General features: G+C 38.3%; 1 protein-coding gene across 3 annotated transcripts in view; it reads right to left on the bottom strand.

The window, feature by feature from the left end:
- Positions 1 to 18,612, bottom strand: part of LOC105498134 (spectrin alpha, erythrocytic 1) — an 86,904-nt gene that overhangs the window by 58,595 nt on the left and 9,697 nt on the right. The window contains exons 1-14 of one of the 3 annotated variants that reach the window (XM_011770004.3): positions 17,577 to 17,604; positions 17,413 to 17,456; positions 16,037 to 16,276; positions 13,959 to 14,084; positions 11,803 to 11,943; positions 10,855 to 11,001; positions 8,682 to 8,815; positions 7,970 to 8,114; positions 6,429 to 6,583; positions 4,828 to 4,963; positions 4,625 to 4,726; positions 2,362 to 2,499; positions 1,653 to 1,763; positions 27 to 104 (exon numbers count right to left, since the gene is read on the bottom strand). In XM_011770004.3, the coding sequence (XP_011768306.2) occupies positions 27 to 104; positions 1,653 to 1,763; positions 2,362 to 2,499; positions 4,625 to 4,726; positions 4,828 to 4,963; positions 6,429 to 6,583; positions 7,970 to 8,114; positions 8,682 to 8,815; positions 10,855 to 11,001; positions 11,803 to 11,943; positions 13,959 to 14,084; positions 16,037 to 16,276; positions 17,413 to 17,436 (1,677 nt within the window). In that variant the 5' untranslated portion in view covers positions 17,437 to 17,456; positions 17,577 to 17,604. Of the gene's footprint in view, positions 1 to 26; positions 105 to 1,652; positions 1,764 to 2,361; positions 2,500 to 4,624; positions 4,727 to 4,827; positions 4,964 to 6,428; positions 6,584 to 7,969; positions 8,115 to 8,681; positions 8,816 to 10,854; positions 11,002 to 11,802; positions 11,944 to 13,958; positions 14,085 to 16,036; positions 16,277 to 17,412; positions 17,547 to 17,576; positions 17,605 to 18,612 lie in introns of those variants that run through there. The other 2 variants (XM_011770005.2, XM_011770006.3) reach the window with 2 other exon arrangements.

Here is an 18,612-nt window from a genome sequence, read left to right as displayed (position 1 = left end):
TAGAAGCTCTAGGCCCTTCGACATACCCCATCACGGATGGCAGCGATGTTCTCTGAATCATAATGGTTATCACCAATCAATTTGGTTGCAGTCTTGTCTACAGTCTGAAAAAAAAATAAAAATGAATACTATGCCCTCAGTGACCACTGAGTAAGTGGCCACAGTTTGGGTAGCTGTTTAAAGATGAAGCATAGCAATGTGGGAGGAGAAGTTTGAAGGCCAGCAGATGTAAGTCCTCATTCAGGTTTCTGTTATAAATTGTATTTCAAAATGCATACCTCAGGGCATGTCAATTACATTCTCTGTGCCACACTATTTTTTAAATACAGGTTGCAGTAAATGAAAGCAGATGCTGCTATGATTGACTTGTTCTTGTCTTCAAGAGGAAGCACTACCAATGATACAGCCATGTCCATAGCCAGTCTGTCCATCCATCTATCTGTCCATGTATTCATCTCTCAAATATATCTCTATCTCTGTCTCATCTCTACCTCTATCTCTATCTCTTTCTATCTCTAACTCTAGCTATATCTCTATCTCTATCTCCAGTTACATGGGAGAAGAGTCAGAAATTGTAGAGGTAAGTTTTTACCCTTGTTTAACCAGAAATCCCCCAAATTAATAGAGCTCAGAATAATTGATTGGAATAGGAAAATGATCTAAAATAAATGATAATACTTTAAAAACAATAAATTATTTTACACTGTTAGCTTTGACAAATGAGAATCAACAGAAAGGACACATGTATCAATTAATGAGGGACTTGATATTAATTGGACTTCCACCTCTTCATCATATTGATTTAAGATTAACAGAGAAGACTAGGAATTTGCCTGTTATTTTTGTTGTTGCTGTTGCTGCTGGTGGAGGTAGTGGTATGTATGTGTATGTGGCAAGGGTGGTGTTAAAGTCAGCATCATCCTAGGAACAGCCAGAGACATACAATGTATTGGACCCATGAAGTCTTCCTTTCACTTCTCTGAGTCCTGCCTTTACATTCACCAGCTTTCTGGGACATTGTTACTTAAGGCTCACAGGAAAACTCTGTAGTCGCATTTGATGAAAAACCGAGAGATAAAGATATACTATAAAGGGAAAATATGCTGTAAAGGAAAAGAGTAGACAGTACTTAGATATCTAGATGTTACTAAGGAATAGAAAATTATATTAAGATATTGCTAAAGCGGAAGAAACAAAAAAGTTAAAATTTCTGAGTAGTGATTCTATATTTAATAAGAATTCAATAATTTTTATTTACACTGTAGAAAATATAAAACAAAATCATGCACTTCATCAGAAAAAAAAAATGGCCTACCATCTCGAAAAACTTTCCAAATATGCTTTGTAGAACAAGAATTGTGTGATAAAAATTGATATGAGTATTTTTCTGGCTATTTTCACTTTTTTTCTAAAGATTAGTATTAAGTTTTTGCTTTCTCACTATATAAACATTTTTTGTTTATAAAATTAAAGAGTTTGAAAAACACACAAGTAAACACACCGACAACAAAAGAAGAGATGCAACTTGATTATGGATAATCCTCAGGCTATATCTGGTAGTTAACAGGACCAGTGCTGTCTAGGGACAGGTATTGTGTAAAATTACGTATACAAAGAGGGAGCCAATGCCCAAACTAGGGGCCATTTCTTACTGTGATCTTCTCTTCCTGGGCAGTAAAGGCTTCCTCAAAGTCATCATGCTTCTGAAGAAGGGCTTCTGCACTGCCCAGTGAGTTTCCCAGATCCTCATTTTCCAGGAAGGCCTATAGAAGACAGAAAGACACACCTAAGCTGTGCCTGACTGGTAAGAAACATTCCTCTTGGCGTATCTCTGAGACAAGGACTAAGGCAGGAGGGAACAAGGTGGGAATTAGCACACATTATGATAATGGGTAGAGATTAACTTTAAACAGCAGGAGCTCCAGGCATCCTTCCTGATACTCATACAATTTTCTCACCTATGTTTCTGGGTCTGTCCACAGGGAATTCCCCAACCAGTCTAGACATTATTCTGAGCTCTCAAAACTGCCTCAAGTGGCCTACTCACCTCCACTCTGATGTACCCTGCCTGACTCATCAGTTTTCTCTTCTTGACTCTTTACCAATTTGATATTTATTTTGCCTTATTTCAACTGTAAAGTCTCTCTGCTATGTGTTTAAGTATATATGCTTTTGTTACGAGGGAATTGTAGGAGCCTTATAGAAAGGGCCCATCTTTTCTTTTTCTTGTGGATCACCCTGTAGTTCCCAAGACAAGCTTCGACTCACAGGAGTGGTTGTGAGAGAACTCACAGCAGTCACGGTGGCAAATGAAGGGTGAGAGAAATGACTTCTAGAGACGGTATGGACCCCTCTCGTTACCTCTTGTCGACTCATCCAACTGTCCACTTGCTCACTGTCTCGGTAGAAGAGATGGAAGTCCAAGCACTGCTCGTACTGACGATGACGCTGGTCCCACAGTTCCAGCAGGGCATCCCAGTTGCTGGCAAGTATTTCCATCTTTGGAAAGAAGGAGATAATGTATATGGAAGACAATTAATTTATTTTATTATATATTTATTGAGCATATAATAAATGCAAAGCCATTTGAAGGATACAAAGATAAACAGGAAATGGGCTTTTAAGATTCCAACATTTAAGCAAATGATTGTACTATAGGAAAAATGGGATAAATTCCATAAAAGAGGCAAAACATTATATGTATAAGGAAATGAAAAAGACTAATTCTAATTAAGAGAGCCAGCAAGTAGAAGTATGGGAAAGCGTGGAAAATCTCATACCAAACAGAGATTTAAAAGATAGGGAATGGGTATCAGGACTTAATGCCATAAGCAAATGAACTGTAAATAATTGTTAGATAATGTACTGTGAGCTAGAGAAAAGTGCAGTGTCTAAAAAACTGTAGACAGTCAATGAAATCCAAGTTCATAGAGCACATAAAACATCACACTGAGACGTTTGCATTTTATTCCCAAAACAAATAAAAACCATCAGGGAAAGAGAGAAGAGATATTCTCAAACACACGAAAAAGCCTTTGTTTCCGGTCAAGCATATGCCCAAGAATTTCCACCTTATTACACCTGCAGCTGTATTATCTCCATCAAAAAAGCAGAATAGGGCCAGGTGCTGTGACTCATGCCTATAGTACCAGCACTTTGGGAGGCCAAGGTGGGTGGATCACTTGAGGTCAGGAGTTGAAGACCTGCCTGGCCAACATGGTAAAACCCAGTTTCTACAAAAAAAAAAAAAAAAAGTAAAATAAAATAAAAATACAAAAATTAGCCGGATGTGGTGGTTCACACCTCTAGTCCCAGCTACTCAGGAGGCTAAGGCAGGAGAATCACTGGAATTCGGGAGGCAGAGGCTGCAGTGAGCTGAGATTGGCCACTGCACTCCAGCCTGTGTGACAGAGTGATACTCTGTCAACAACAAAAAAGCAGAATAAATTATCAGATTGCAGGATAACTGTTAAGTTTTTAAGGACTTTGAGTTCTGCTCTTTCTTTGACAGAGCCTTGTTTAAAAAATGAAACAAAACAAAACAAAACTATATTATAATGTCCCCACAGAGTTATGGGAGAATTCAAAACTTGGTTATCTCAGCCTCATCCACTGCCCAGTGCTAGACGCTGTGCTTGGCATCTAGTGAGATGCAAAGAGGCATGCAGATCTTACTGTAACTACCATTCCAAGGTATGCCTAGACTCTGCCACTGGTGCAAAATCTCTCTGGGTCAAGGTGCAGAGTTGAAGCCCTGTGATGTAGGAGGTTAGGATGATGGTAAAACTGATTTCTTCATTCAGTGGAATTCTGGCTGTTTAAGCTTGTCCTGTTATTTAATGTAAATTTGAAAATCACAGATGCAGGAATGTCAGCTTAATTTGAGATTGTATAGAGGAAAGAAGTACAAACACAGATGTCAGCCATGCCAGACGCTGTACTAGGCACTGTGGGGGACCCAGAGATGAATAAGGTGCAGTCCTCCTGGAGTTTACAGTCTAGAGATGAGCATGGGAAGGTTGCGAAACTGGGCATATGTCAGGAGGCAAAATGCAATGAAGGTTTCAAATTAGGTAGAAGTCAGAGGGTTGATGAAATAAAGGCTCAGAGATGAGGAAGCACACATCATGTCTTGAAAATTTCAAGCAACTAAATTTAGCAAAACAGTAGAGTTAACTCTCCATATCTGTAGGTTCCACACCTGTAGATTTAACCAACCACGGATATAAAATATTTTCTAAAAATTCCATCTGTACTGAACATGTGCAGGCTTTTTGCTTCTTCCCTAAACAATACAGTATAATAATTATTTACATAGCATTTACATTGTATGAAGTATTGTAAGTAATCTGAGGAGAATGTACATGCATCGTATGCAAATATTATGCCATTTCTTGAGCATCTGCAGATTTTGGCACCTGAGGGAGGTCCTGGAACCAATGCCCCATGGATAATAAGTGACAACTGTATATGAAAGGAAGCAGTGTAAAAGTTTGATTCATATTATTAACACATTTAAATGACTTCTATCCTTTTCCCATTCAGAGATTATCATATTATTGTGAGATTATGTAATGACTACGTATATAATTGGAACTTGACAAACTCTATTAAACCAGATTACCTTTTCCCGAACTTCATCGGAGGCTTCATGATTGGCATCCAGGAGGTCTTCACCAGTCTCTTTAGCAGATTGAAATCGGTCATCATAAGAGTCAATCTCATGCTGTGGCCACAAAACAAAATGTCTGAAAATGCAGCAAGAAACCTGGCATTTCCGGCGTTCAGCCTGCCCCCTCCTCCTACTGGAGAGCCTTTCTTCTCTACCTTATGCTGCTGATGCCTGTCCAGCAGAACTTCCCCACCAGCCACATCTGTTGGTAGCTCATCAGCATTGATCGCAGCAGTCTTTTCCTTCATCCAGCCTGAGAGTTCATCAAAGTCAGATGAGAATCGATGGTACCTGTGGGAAAAATGAGGTAAAAGACAGGAAGGAGAAACCAGATATGAAAGGACATTGAACAAAGAGTTAGGTTTGGGATGAGGTAAGATGTGTGAGATGCTCCTTACTCTAATCCTAGGTTCCCTTTTTCCTGATATATTTCCTGTTATTTACAGTCAGAGATTAGTGGTGCAGGTTGTAAGTCCTTCACCCCAGGTTGTATATTTCTAGGGTCGGTGCGTCACTGTGGGATGTGACCCATGAGCATCACACCTCCACCACCTCAAGGTCACACCTACTCTAGAGGTACTTAAAATGGAGGAAGGTGCTCACAATGCAGCCAATAAACAATACATATTGTTGTATAAATAAGAAGCGTTTTGTGGGAAGGAGGAACTAGAATTAGCATTAGGATTCCTCATGTATCTAGCCCATCTTTAACCCTGTTAATAAGAAACAAGAGCTGCAAAACAGTTACCTATTTTAAAAAGTTAAATGCTCATCATTTGTTTTGAAATCATAACCATATGAGAAGCACTGTCCTCTGATTATTTAAGGATTAACCATAAGAATTAATACTAAATGATGCCTGGCTATTAGGGGTTTTTGTAAGCTTGTAATCCACATTCAAAAAATAATACTGAAGTTATTTTGATGCTCTTCAGCTTGTATTGCATGTCTTTCAGTTCCCTATCTAGAGCTAGAATTTTGAAATGTTTCTTCAGTTGCTTTTCAAGCTTTTTGAGCCACTTCATAGCATCCCACAATAATACAAGCAGGGGAAGATGGAAATTTGCAGATGAGTGGAGGTGGGATGCTGATCACAGTAGTCTCCCTTTATTTGTGGGAGATACATTTCAATATGCCCAGCAGGTGCCAGAAACTGCAGATAGTACCAAACACTATATACACTACGTTTTTTCTTATACCTATATGTCTATAATAGAGTTTGATTTATAAATTAGGTACAGCAAGAGATTAACAACAATAACTAATGATAAAAATAGAACAATTAAATAAAATAAGAATTACTTAAACATAAGCACTGTGATACTAGGACAGTCAATCCATAACTTAGACTACTACTAAGTGACTAATGAGTGAGTAGATATATAGCACGGATATGCTGGACAAAGGAATGATTCATCTTCCAGTGGGACAAAGCGGACCAGCCAGAAATTTTATCATGCCTCTTAGAATAATAAGCAATTTAAAACTTTTAAGTTATTTATTACTGGAATTTTCCATTTAACATTTTCAAACTGTGGTTGACTGGTGGTAACTGAAACCACAGATAAGGGGGTACTACTATATTTTATCAGTCACAAAGGACTTCCTCTTTCAACTTAAATCTTTTGTCTCTACTGAGCAGGCAGGAGAGCTGATTCTCTCGCTATTTGACCCTCTTTACTCTTATTTCTGCTCTTGTGATTACATCTGGGCCCTGTAGAGATAGGTAGAGCAATAAAGGGGAGGGATTTCCCACCAATAAGTTGCCTGCAGTTTTTCGTATCTGCTGGTGGCCAGGGCACGAATGTGCTCCCAGTTGGAGACCAGATCTTCTTTCATCTCCTGGATCTGAGGTGCATCTGAAGGATGGGAAAGTGTCAGCTTCTCTGCTTTCGCACATAACTCCTTCACCTTTGGGATGAAAAAGAAACCTAGTAGGAAATCCTAGTACTTTGACTCCCCTTGGCAAATCTTTGTGGGAGAGGTATAAAAAATCATATGAATAATAATAACTTAGAAATAGACATACAAATAGATTTCTATTAATATACTAATGTACTATATCGATAATTACAATTCACTAAGTACTTTTCAATCTCTCATTATGCTAAGTACTTTACATGAATGTTCTCATTTTATATTATTCATTTAATAATACCGTGAAGTAGCAATTATTCTTATTTTTCTTTTATGCGAAAACTGAGAGATAAAGTATTTTATTTGCTTAAGATCATTCGGCTAGAAAATGTCAGGAGTAAGCTTCCAAGCTAAGTTTTTCCTTCCCTACTCCTCTATACCATTTCCCTAAATATTGCTGCGAAGGCAGAAAGATATTTCTGTCCAGAAGGCCAAGAAAATTTCAGTAATGCTGGATCATTTTCAGGACAACCTCTGAGGAGCAGGGTTACTAGGGCAAAATGTGGATATGGGTGGCTTTTCACATGCTATTAGCCCTTTCATTATACTCAACTATAATCAGATGATGTCTAGGGATTGGAGTTTCAATACCACTATTTGTCAAATTATGGGTTTTATTATTCATTATTAGGGAAAAAGACCAAAAACAACAACAACAAAAAGGAAGAATGAAAGAAAAAGTAGAATGGTGGAAGTTTGCAGAAACTGGGCACAGGGATAGGCCTAAAATTAAATTACAGCAAATGTGGATCTTTCTGGAGGTTGACTCCCCTGTGCACTCTCAGTAGCAATTGGTTTCCATTCTGGCTACATTTGTGAGGGGAAGAAGTAGAGGATGGAAATCATTTAAGAAAATAGGCTTGTTCTAAGTTCTAGTGTGCCTGAGGTTTTCCACGTTTTAAAAGGAAACCTAAAGGTAGGTCTAGCATTAAGTGCCTTGAAGTTTATTTTAAAAGGAGAAGAAAACGTTTTCTGATCTGCTGAGTATAAAAAGAATCAGGATTCAGCTGCAACAGAACAAAGTGTGGTTAGATGAAAGGGTAGAGTTTGGCCACGGGGTATTTTACTCAGTGAGATTAGGAATCAACCTTGGAGGTATAAATATTTTTGTTTCTAAATTGTGAAATAAGTTAGGAAAACACAAGAGAACATAAAACATATATGTATATTTAAATAAAAATAATTCAAATGAAAATAAGCTATATCCAGTATCCATGTACGAGTTATGAACTAGAATGAAGAAGAATATCCAAGTGCACGCAATTTCTTCTTCATTGAAAACAGTGAACTTACAGTGCCCTCTGGAGGCATAGCAATAGGCAAGATAACAATTGCCTCTTCCAGCTCAAGGGGCTAGCCATTTCTCTAACAGCACCTTACCTTGTCACTCATGACTGCAAGATTTCTCTCAAGTCCCTTGTGACTGTGAAACAGTCCTTCAGAGGCAACAAGGTCTTTGCCATAGTCCTCAGAGGTGAGTACAGGTTCCTTCTCCTTGATCCACTGGATGGCGTCAGTCATATCCCTACAGATATTAACAAGAGCTTCAACCAAAGAAGATAGCAGGCATTGCAGGGCAAACGGTCCAACAGAACTCACAGCAAGGACCATCCTAGTTGACCCAAGAGCAATTACCCTTTCTTCCTACGTACTAGTAAAAAGTAATATAAAATGTTCTTGCTTAATGGTTATTTCTATTGAGATGTTAAGGTCCTGGGCTTCTTGACAGCTGAGCCTCTAGAGATATGCTCCATATCTGGGTCAGCTCTTTACGAATGCTTTTCTTCTTCCTAACTCCACCTTCCATTTAATTATTAACCTGTTTCCCTTCCCTCTGCAGCGCTTCCATTCCTAAATCACCAGTGCTACTTTTTTAGTTATTTTGATCTCCAGTCTCTACATCCTTGGCCGTAGAGTGGGTCACAGATTTCTTTACCCTCTCCTTTGCTGTCTCAAAGGCAAGTACATGATCCACTTTTGTTTGAAGTGTTGACCATTAATGGCTAGCAGAAGTAGAAAGAGCCTAATACAAATGACACAGTTTTTATAAAGCACTTCAAAGTTTTCTATAAAGCAGTGGCCAGGTCCATACCTTTTGAATCGCTGTAAGTCTGCAGCACTGGACAGAGCTTTCTGTCTCTGGAGAGCCAGACCACGAAGGCGCTCCCAGGCAGCATTCACCTCCTCTTGCTTAGACTGAATTAAGGGTAGTTCAGGATGCTTTTCATGCCAAAGGAAAACAACACCAGAGTTATACAGAGAAGAGATTATATTTTAAAAATGATTCAAACACTTTTCATTTTACGCTGGTTCGTGCTTTTTCAGAAGTGAAAACTGACCATTGTAGCTAGGCACTGAACTTCATCATAGCCCTGCTCCCTAGCCCCAACTTGATGTACATTACCAAAACCCAGAAAAACAACCTGCCAGATGTTGCCTCTGTGCCCACAGCAGTGTACTAGCCTGTTAGCACAGGTTGCCCAGCCCTGATGTTATTTTGAGAGCTCCACCTTGTCAATGCTTGAAATCTCCCTGAGATCCTGGAAACCAAGGAAAAGAAGAGGAAATTCCTTTTTATGAAATATGACTTTATTTTCTCAAAGATTAGTACTGTGGGTCTTAACTTTTTGTGGTCCTCACACCTTTGAGAATCCAATAAAAGCTATTTTTCTCTTCCCAGAATTATAGACACATGCTTTCACGTATGATTTTGCAGGAAATTTCAGGCATTTTTGCAAACCATCCAAAGTAGTGAGATCTGTGAGTACTAGATTAAGCTAGAAGCATCAGTCTGTTTTGATACTTTGTAATTTTGAGGCATTCCCGTATGCTTAAGTCTCCTTACTCTTCCTGTCCCTGTTTCTCTCCATTTTCATTCCCATTCCCAAGTCTCTCCAGACACATTCTCCTTCTCAAGTACATGGTTCTTTCTATTACAGCAGTGTAGGCCCCACTCAAGAGCACAGAATATAATCTAGCTGTGCTGGATTTATTCTTTCTGTGATAGATTGGAAAAAATGGCATGCTGTTTTGCTGTTCATCCTTTCAAAAGGTTGAGTATATTTCCTCAAGTCTTGGATCTTGGATGCTCTTTAACTTGCTTACTGATAGAGAAGTAATTTTCTATGACTTCCAGCACCTAGGCCTCAAGAAAACTTTCATTTTCTATTCTCACACTCTTGTAACACAGGTATGTAAGAAGCATGGTCTACTGCATGATGAGAGGTCACCCAGAGATCTCCTCAATCCTCCCAAATCATCCTCACCAGGGTCCTAGACATGGGATTGAGGCCACTTTAGATCCTTCACCCCAGCTGAGCCACCTGATAACTTCAGACACATAAAAATGCCAGGTAAGATCAGGAAAACAGCCCAGCAGAGCAGCTCAATCATCTGACTCACAGAGTCATGAACAAGTAAGATGTTAAGTTTCTTGATTAGTTAGACAGTAATAGAGAAATGAAAAACTTCCACAGCAAGAGAAAAGTGATGGAGGTAGAAAATTTAGAAACTACTGGAAATATGGCCTGAAAGAAAAATAGGAAAATATAGGTTATTTTTCCTACTCCAGTACTCATTCATTCTGAAGTCTTCTTTTTATTAAGTCAGGACAATCATTCTCACCATAGAGCTGCAATCATCATGAAACTATAAATGGAAAAGCAAAATGTAGATAACAGTTGGAGTTTATTTATTTTACATATATATACTTACATATACGTGTAAACTTATATACACACACACACACACACACATCACAAACTCAAGTATTTTCTTAAGTAAATAAAAGTAAAACTGCTTCCTTTCCATCCTCAATCCTCCCAAATAATCTTGCATAATGATATTACATATGCACATATATGTATAAATAATGATAGCTCAACATTATTTTATATGCTCTGCTACTTTATTTTTGTGCTTTTTTCATGAAGAAATGGTGCCCCATTAACATGAGTAATCAGTGTACTGCATGGTACAGGAGCTATTTAAATGGCAATAGCTTTGCTGCCTGTTGTGTATTTAATTCCTCCAAACACACAAAAACACACTCTCTCTTTCTCTCTCAATCTTCCATTTCAATAGACTTGTAAGGGGTGGGTCCAGAGAGGAAAGGAAACTGCTCAGAGTATGTTACTCCAGGGACATGCCAGTCTCTGTTTTCTCACAATGCCCCATCTCCCTCATATCCCATCTACTGATGGCCAGAAGTTATTCTTAAGGATCAGAACCCTTTCCATGGAGTGAATATTTTGCTCCCACCTCACCTCGGCACACTCATTGGCATATTGGTTCACGTCATCAACTCTCCCTTCTTTAGCTACCAGGTCCACTTGGAAGTCTTCAAATTTCTTTTGCAGAACTTCTGTGCGCTCCCAGTCTTCACCTAGCTCCACAGATGTCACTATAGCCTCCTGTAGACACATGCGTTTACTGAGTTGCCAGCAAACATTTAAGAGTTTCTGTAGGTAAAAAACTCAAAACCCCTGCTTGCATTCTCAGGATAACTCAAATGGAGATACCGGGGGAGACTGGGAGAAGCTCTCCTGGGAAAGGCCAGCAGCAGAAGTGTATGTGTCAAGGTAGCACCTTGGCACAAGGGAAAGTGCTCTTTTGGGCAGTTCTTTAGCGAGTTTGTGGCATTATTGGCAAGAGACCCTGAAAGTATCCTTTTGTGTTTGGAAACATGAGGGATAAATGCACCCTGTTTCTACTCAATTCAACATACTCAGTATCTGTGAAAGTATTTTGTTAGGCATTTGCTTATCTAAATCTTTAGTCCTAACTATTAAATTATTCCTTAAGTATTCAGAAAAATGAAACCATCCATCATTCCAGGCACTGAGACACAAAGGATTAGAGAAAGAGCTGTCAATACTCTAGGCCAGACCCCAGAGTCAGAGCAAAAATATAGGAGAAGTAGTTAAAAATCACGGAAGTGGAAGAGGGATGAGCTTCATTATCTTTCATTGCATGGAATCTTTGTGTAAGTCATGCCTTTTTCGCATTCAGATCCATATGTTCAGACTTACTTCCACACAGTGTTAACCTCCAGATACCCCTAAATTTTGGCCTCAATTTCCTCTTGTTCCAAAGAACAAAGGCCAGGAACAGACATCCTGACTTCCTTGTGAGTAGTCTGTGGTAATGTGCTATGGGGTACCTGGGATAGAGGAGTGGGAGACCCTATGTGATTGCTATTTTAAGTTCTGTACCTTGTCTCCAATCCACTCTAAGATGTCAGCACACTCCTGTACGTACTGCTGGAACTTCAGGGCCCGCAGCAACAGGGCACCCTTCTCCAGGGTCAGCTCTAACAGCAGGTCCCACAGGCGGCGTAGTTCCTCTATATGGGCCTTTAGGAAAGAGGGGCAGAACCACTCAGCCACAGACACTGTGAGCAGGGAAACACTCAGAGACTCGTGCAGAAAGAGACTGGATAAAAATTCTTCTCTCAGTTACTCAGGCATTAGTTGCTCAACATATATTTTAAAGAGGAAATAGGATAGATATATGGAAATAGCTAATAAGCCAAGCCAAATGTGATCTTACATAAGAACATTTTGTAAAAATGCTTTGCAGTTTTAAAGGATGGAATAATTACAAACAATAAGATGGGAAGGAGGAAGAAAGCATGGAAAAGTGTTCATTTGAACTAAACCTTATGGAGTAGAAAGATTTTTGACAGGTCAATAATAAGCATAGCATGTTCTAAGAAGAGCCACAGCAACGGCAAAGGCATAGGAGAAACTTAGCATGAATTGTCTGCCAGAAAGTGTGAGAGAGATAATTTTTACAAGTTATAAGGAACCATTGGCACCAAAGCAGTAAGAGTGTTTTGGGACTATACAGTTTGAGACTCTACAGAGGGCTTTGAAGGCCAGATTAACTCAGAACTTTATGTATTAGCGGTCTTATATAACTGAAATTGCTGCCTATGTCATATCTTCAAGAATCTTATATTTTTCAACTACTCCATTGCTCTGGGTAGCATGTGGACCACATATGTCTTTAAACCCTACAATGGTACCATTTGCTATAGCCCCAGTGATTCTGACAAAAATGAAGATGTTTCAAACATTTCTCAAATATTTTAATTAATGTAGATGCTGGCTACATGCAAAACTGTGCATAATACAAAAGTTAGTTCTACTATATACAAATAAACAAGTTTTGAAATTTTCCTTTTATGGGTTCTTCTTTAAAATAAGATTCTAGGCCGGGCGCGGTGGCTCAAGCCTGTAATCCCAGCACTTTGGGAGGCCGAGACGGGCGGATCACGAGGTCAGGAGATCGAGACCATCCTGGCTAACACCGTGAAACCCCGTCTCTACTAAAAATACAAAAAACTAGCCGGGCGAGGTGGCGGGCGCCTGTAGTCCCAGCTACTCCGGAGACTGAGACAGGAGAATGGCGTAAACCCGAGAGGCGGAGCTTGCAGTGAGCTGAGATCCGGCCACTGCACTCCAGCCTGGGCAACAGAGCAAGACTCCGTCTCAAAAAAAAAAAAAAAAAAAAAAAATAAGATTCTACTCTGGCTAAAATCTGTGTTCCTTGACCATATTTTGATGACAGAATGGGCTAGAATTGTTATGCTATATATGGAAAAGTCACACCCAGTTTTAAGATATATAATGCAAATTTGTTTTCACAATTTAAAAAATACATAAACAGTAAAAAGTTCACTCACGCACAAAAAAACCGAATTGACAACATTAGCACCAACATTTGGAAGAGTGCATAGATTACGTCCAAAAATAGCTGTTACATTAATAATAGGTTACAGAGTGTGACCGCTTATTGAAATAGTGATGATCTTCAGTTCTAGATGTTCAGGGGAAATTTTCTGAATACATAACATTTTAGGAGTTTTTAGAAGTAATAAGAAGGGGTAGTTTGGAGAGATGCAATAGTAGTCATAGGGTATGGGATATGAAAAGAAAGAGGCATCATAGCCAAAGGAAAAATATTTTGGAAAACATTCAAATGAGAGAGCATTCCTTGTTTGGAGAAGTTAAGAGACAAGGACATTGAGCTTAGAAGAAATAATTAGAAAGAACATTGGAAGAAACTAATTGATCTGGGCAATGTGGAATAGGTTTAAGAGGGCTTGATCTTGAGCCAAATTATCCTGCAATGTTATAGGAGGAAGTTTATGCCCTTTAATGACAGCTTTCATATCACAGCTCTCTTCACCCCAAGAAACACAAAGATATCCCATCATTTTTTCTGCCTCAACCTCAAGGGAAGATAAGAGGCAGGAGTCCTGGGTACAAGCCAGTCACTTCAAGGTTTATATCTCATATAATCAATTAAAACCCCGATAACATAATCAATAATTGGAAACTTCTTCAAGGGCCCATATATATACCTTTGTTTCTTCGTGGGCAGAATGACCCATAGTAAATCGTTCTTCCCTTGTTTTTTCCAGTTCAGACATGACTCTTGATTTTGTTTGCACCTCTGCTTCAAAGGATTGATGCTTCTGATATTTCCCCTAAAGTTTAGAAATCAGAGATTTTGGCTAATGAAGCACTGTCTTCACGGGAAATGTTCACTCTATGTAGAGCCACTGAACACAGGTTCTCAAAGGGTCCCAGATGGCCTCTAACTGATTAGAGGCCATAAAGAGTGTTTTCCTGTCCCCACTGGCTTTAGGAAGTTTTCAGTAAATACTATCCTGAGCTATGTTGAGCCTTATGACCTATGCTGAGCCTTATTTTAAAGGCTCAATAGACTGCCATAGGAATAAAAGGGTGAAACATACAGTGTCCTTCCTCATCAGGAAAGAGGAATAACTGATTTTTTTTCGAAGTAGAGCACAATGAGAAAGATGATAGTTATAATACTTTTTTTTAATTGAGAGGTTTTTTTTTCATGCTGTGCCTGTTCTTGTAATCTATAAATTGATCCGTTCAATATAGCACATTATTTTGCTCTTGTTCTAGGTGTTTCCTGTCCAAATCAATTGTTTTTGATTATGACAATGTCACATGCTATAATTTTAGGTAAACAGAAAGGGGTAGGCGCTTTCACCAAATTTCTTCTACTGAAACCTCTCCTTTGAAGTTAAGAATCATGAATAGTAGGCCGGGCGCGGTGGCTCAAGCCTGTAATCCCAGCACTTTGGGAGGCCGAGACGGGCGGATCACGAGGTCAGGAGATCGAGAGACGATCCCGGCTAACACGGTGAAACCCCGTCTCTACTAAAAAATACAAAAAACTAGCCGGGCGAGGTGGCGGGCGCCTGTAGTCCCAGCTACTCGGGAGGCTGAGGCAGGAGAATGGCGTGAACCCGGGAGGCGGAGCTTGCAGTGAGCTGAGATCCGGCCACTGCACTCCAGCCTGGGTGACAGAGCGAGACTTTGTCTCAAAAAAAAAAAAAAGAATCATGAATAGTAATTGAGGGGAAAAAAAAAATCTGGTTACCTCATCTTTCTGAGAGGAGTGGAGAACAGGTACCACATGCTATAATTTTAGGTCTTCAGAAACGGGTAGGAGCTTTCACCAAACTTCTACTGAAACTTGTCATTAGAACTTGAGACCCATGAATAACATTTTAGGAAATACTTAGGAGCCATGAATAGCAATTGAGTTAACCAGGTTAACTAAATTAGATTTTAGTTAACCTGGTTAACTAAACTAGGTTTTAGTTAACCTGGTTAACTCTTATCTTTCTGAGAAGAGTGGAGAACAGTTGCTTCAGAAGCATCGATGACTCTTCACCCTATTTCCCTTCTTAACATCCCAAATTATCAAAAATCACATGGTTTGTCAGAAATTTCTTGAATTAGCAGTTGCTGTTTTGCCTGTAGATCAATTTGGGATGAGTATTATAACCATCAAATTCTATATAGAATAAATCTCCTTTGCAAATAACATCCGATGTTTATGAAGTTGAAGACATGGACTATTTAGAGGCAGAATTACTGTTTCTGACAGATAGCCTAATTTTTCTGTTACATCACTTCCGCTACAGTTAACCAGATATACACTTACATTACCAAAATATTTGTGCTGGGTCTGAAAAAAAAAATGATGTAATTTTTTACTTTTGGCATTGATGAATGCTTTACCATGAAAATATGTAAAGTATCCTATGCCCTTATCAATAAACAATATCCTTGGTTAATGATTTAAAAAATGTATATTCTGAATAGAAGTTCATTGTAAGAAACTGTTCTGTGCTTTCAATAACTGAAAAACTGCCGCTTTTTGTTTGATTCTTATTTTCTCAGTCTCACCTCTCCAACTTCATAAGGGAAAATGCACTTTTAGATTTTCTCTTAATTCAATTCTTTAACTTCCCACTCCACTGACTTATTTTTGTTTCTAAATGGAATCTAATTGTACCCACACATACCCATTAACATTAATATAAAGAAAAACCTATTTCCTTCTCTAGAGATCTTAGGGTCTGCTCTGGGGCAATCAAGAGAAGTGAGTGACCTGTATATTAGTTGGGTCGCCATAGCTCTCATCATTTAAAATATTGACTTTCTCCATGATCCACTTCCCCAGATCATCAGCATCTCGCTTGAAAACTTGTAAGTGATAGGAATCCTCAAGCTTCTGACCCCTCTCAGCGACCCGCTCCTTGAACCTTTGATACCGAGTCAACACTTCCTGACGCCTCTCCTGGATCTCTTCTGCTGTTTCCAAAACCTTTGGCCCACTGCTCTCCACAACCTGCAAGTTAAAAAGATTCTGTTAATTGCTAGTTCTCAAATACTTAACGTGTTGCCCCGCTTATATGTGCCAAGGCATTTACTCATGTTGGACCTATATTCAGATATCCTGAAGTCTGTAGGGACCAGTGTTAGAAGAGCTGTAGTATATTTACATAACTTTTAACCAGATGCAGCTACTCTTTAGGTTAAAAATTCTTGATTATCCAGAAGACTCTCCCCATTTTTTACATAAATTTGTGCTAGCATTAAAGTTCTAGAGATAGAATTAAATTGAACTGATCATGGAGCAAGTTTAAGTTAGCAAAATCACAGAATTTCAGATAGATAAAAAGAAATACAATGTTATTGCTTTCAAGGGCTAAAAAGGTGTTGAGAAGTGCTTATTATTTTTAACTTAATTTAGTAAATAATTAAGAATGACTTGCAATTAGTTAATGATATATGCAATAGTTTGAAAATTTTTTCTTCATACTTAAAAATAAAGCTCATATATTGTTTACTTTTTACTTGCTTTACTCACAAACACTATAAATCAAAAGTTCAGCCATCTTCTACCCAATTATCACAAATTTCAAATTATTAGCATGTCTGCAATTGATTTTTGAAATATACAACCTTTTACTCTAAAATAATATATAAGTATCCTTTTCCCAGAGAGGGAGCCAATCTGTTTGTGACAATATCCAGCAAAATCACTATAGGGTTCACCTTCATTCATCCGGATATGGATACCATTTTCCCTAGCTTACCTCAGCCAAAATGCTTAATATAGAGTTTAAATTTTAATCTCCCGTTATTCCTCCTAATTGCTACTCTGCGAATTGCCATTACTGGTATGGCTATAGAATTAGATCATTCCATGGAGACTCATGTTGTTACCAGGTGTTATTTTGCTTCAAGTTCCCTACTTATTCTCTATGGGAGCAGACTTAAGTCATTACTGGGTCTTGGTGTTGCACAGACATAAGCTCAAGGTTATTGTTCACAAAAAATAGTTAAAATTAAAATTATCTACTTGTTAAAAGCAAAAGTAATGATTAATGTTCTTGGGAAAGATAGTATAGAAAGTTTAAAGGAGACACCTTTCCTAATAATATTAGTGACTAATTGCATGGAAGAGAAATATGTACTCACGGTTTCCTTTGGAAATTGCTCCATTTTTTCAAAAGGTTTAGAACCTGGCAAGATAAAATGTGTCAGAGAGAGAGAGAGAGAATGAGAGAAATAATTCAGATGGAACTGTCTAGTTGAATTCAAATAGAAATACAGAAACGTTAAGTATGTGGAGGGGAGAACACCTCTTGCTTGGTCCTAGAATCTCACCAGCCACACACAATCAACATTATCTTTCGAAGACATATTCAGCTGAGGCAACTGCTAACTATTGCAGATACTGGGCGACTCAGCAGTTTTGGGAGGCTCTGGCTCTCAAAGTTACTCAGTAAGACTTAAAAAATGAAAGTAAGGTTTTTGGATGAAAACTTAGGGGAAAAACCCCATATATTGCTGGAAATACAGTTCAACAACTTCATCCAACTCAACTGCAGATTTTTGACAGCCTTTAGGTCAATGAATTATCCTGGCTTTTTCTGTAGAGTCTTTCACAAAGTAAGATTTTATTTCTAACCTCATCAATTTGGTATTTAAAAATCTGATTTAGTTGTACCCCTAATCATTTAAATGGAAGGAACAAAAAAAGTTATACGATGTGTTCATTAATATTTTATAAAACAAAAATTAGGATACCTTATTTGAAAACTAATGATGTCACAAAAAAGTTGAAAATATGGCTGACTTCTAATATATATGGTACAAATTATCATATTTTATGTACTAATTTTAATGGAGAACAAAAGGAGGTGGACTTTTTTTCCATAGGCATAGTTATTTTAGACTAATTTACAACAGTGAAACAAACAAAGAAAAAGAAAATAGTGGGGCGCTCTTAGACCTCTCTACAAGCCAGTGGGGCTATCCATGCCATACTTCATTCCAGCGTAAATACAACTTGAATAATCTAACTTCCATGATCTACAAGAGAAGATTTTGATTCTACATTTGTGGTTTCCTCTGTTCTTGGTCCTCACACAGAAAAACTGAGAGTCCTTTACATTCTCTTCTTGAAAGTCTGGATTACTTTACTTTTCCATATAGTTTCATTATATTCAAGTCAAATTTAGTAGTAAAGGCAGGAACATAATTTTAGAGACTGCACTATAACACATGCACTGAGGAATATTTGCCTGAAGTTGGGATAAGGAGAGGAAATTATTTTATCTTTAAGAGAAAACAACCAACATCTATGAAATATTTACATATTAACATGATCAATTT

Source organism: Macaca nemestrina, chromosome 1 (assembly GCF_043159975.1).
Source record: "Macaca nemestrina isolate mMacNem1 chromosome 1, mMacNem.hap1, whole genome shotgun sequence".
NCBI lineage: Eukaryota > Metazoa > Chordata > Mammalia > Primates > Cercopithecidae > Macaca > Macaca nemestrina.
This window is presented reverse-complemented; position numbering and strand designations above follow the sequence as displayed.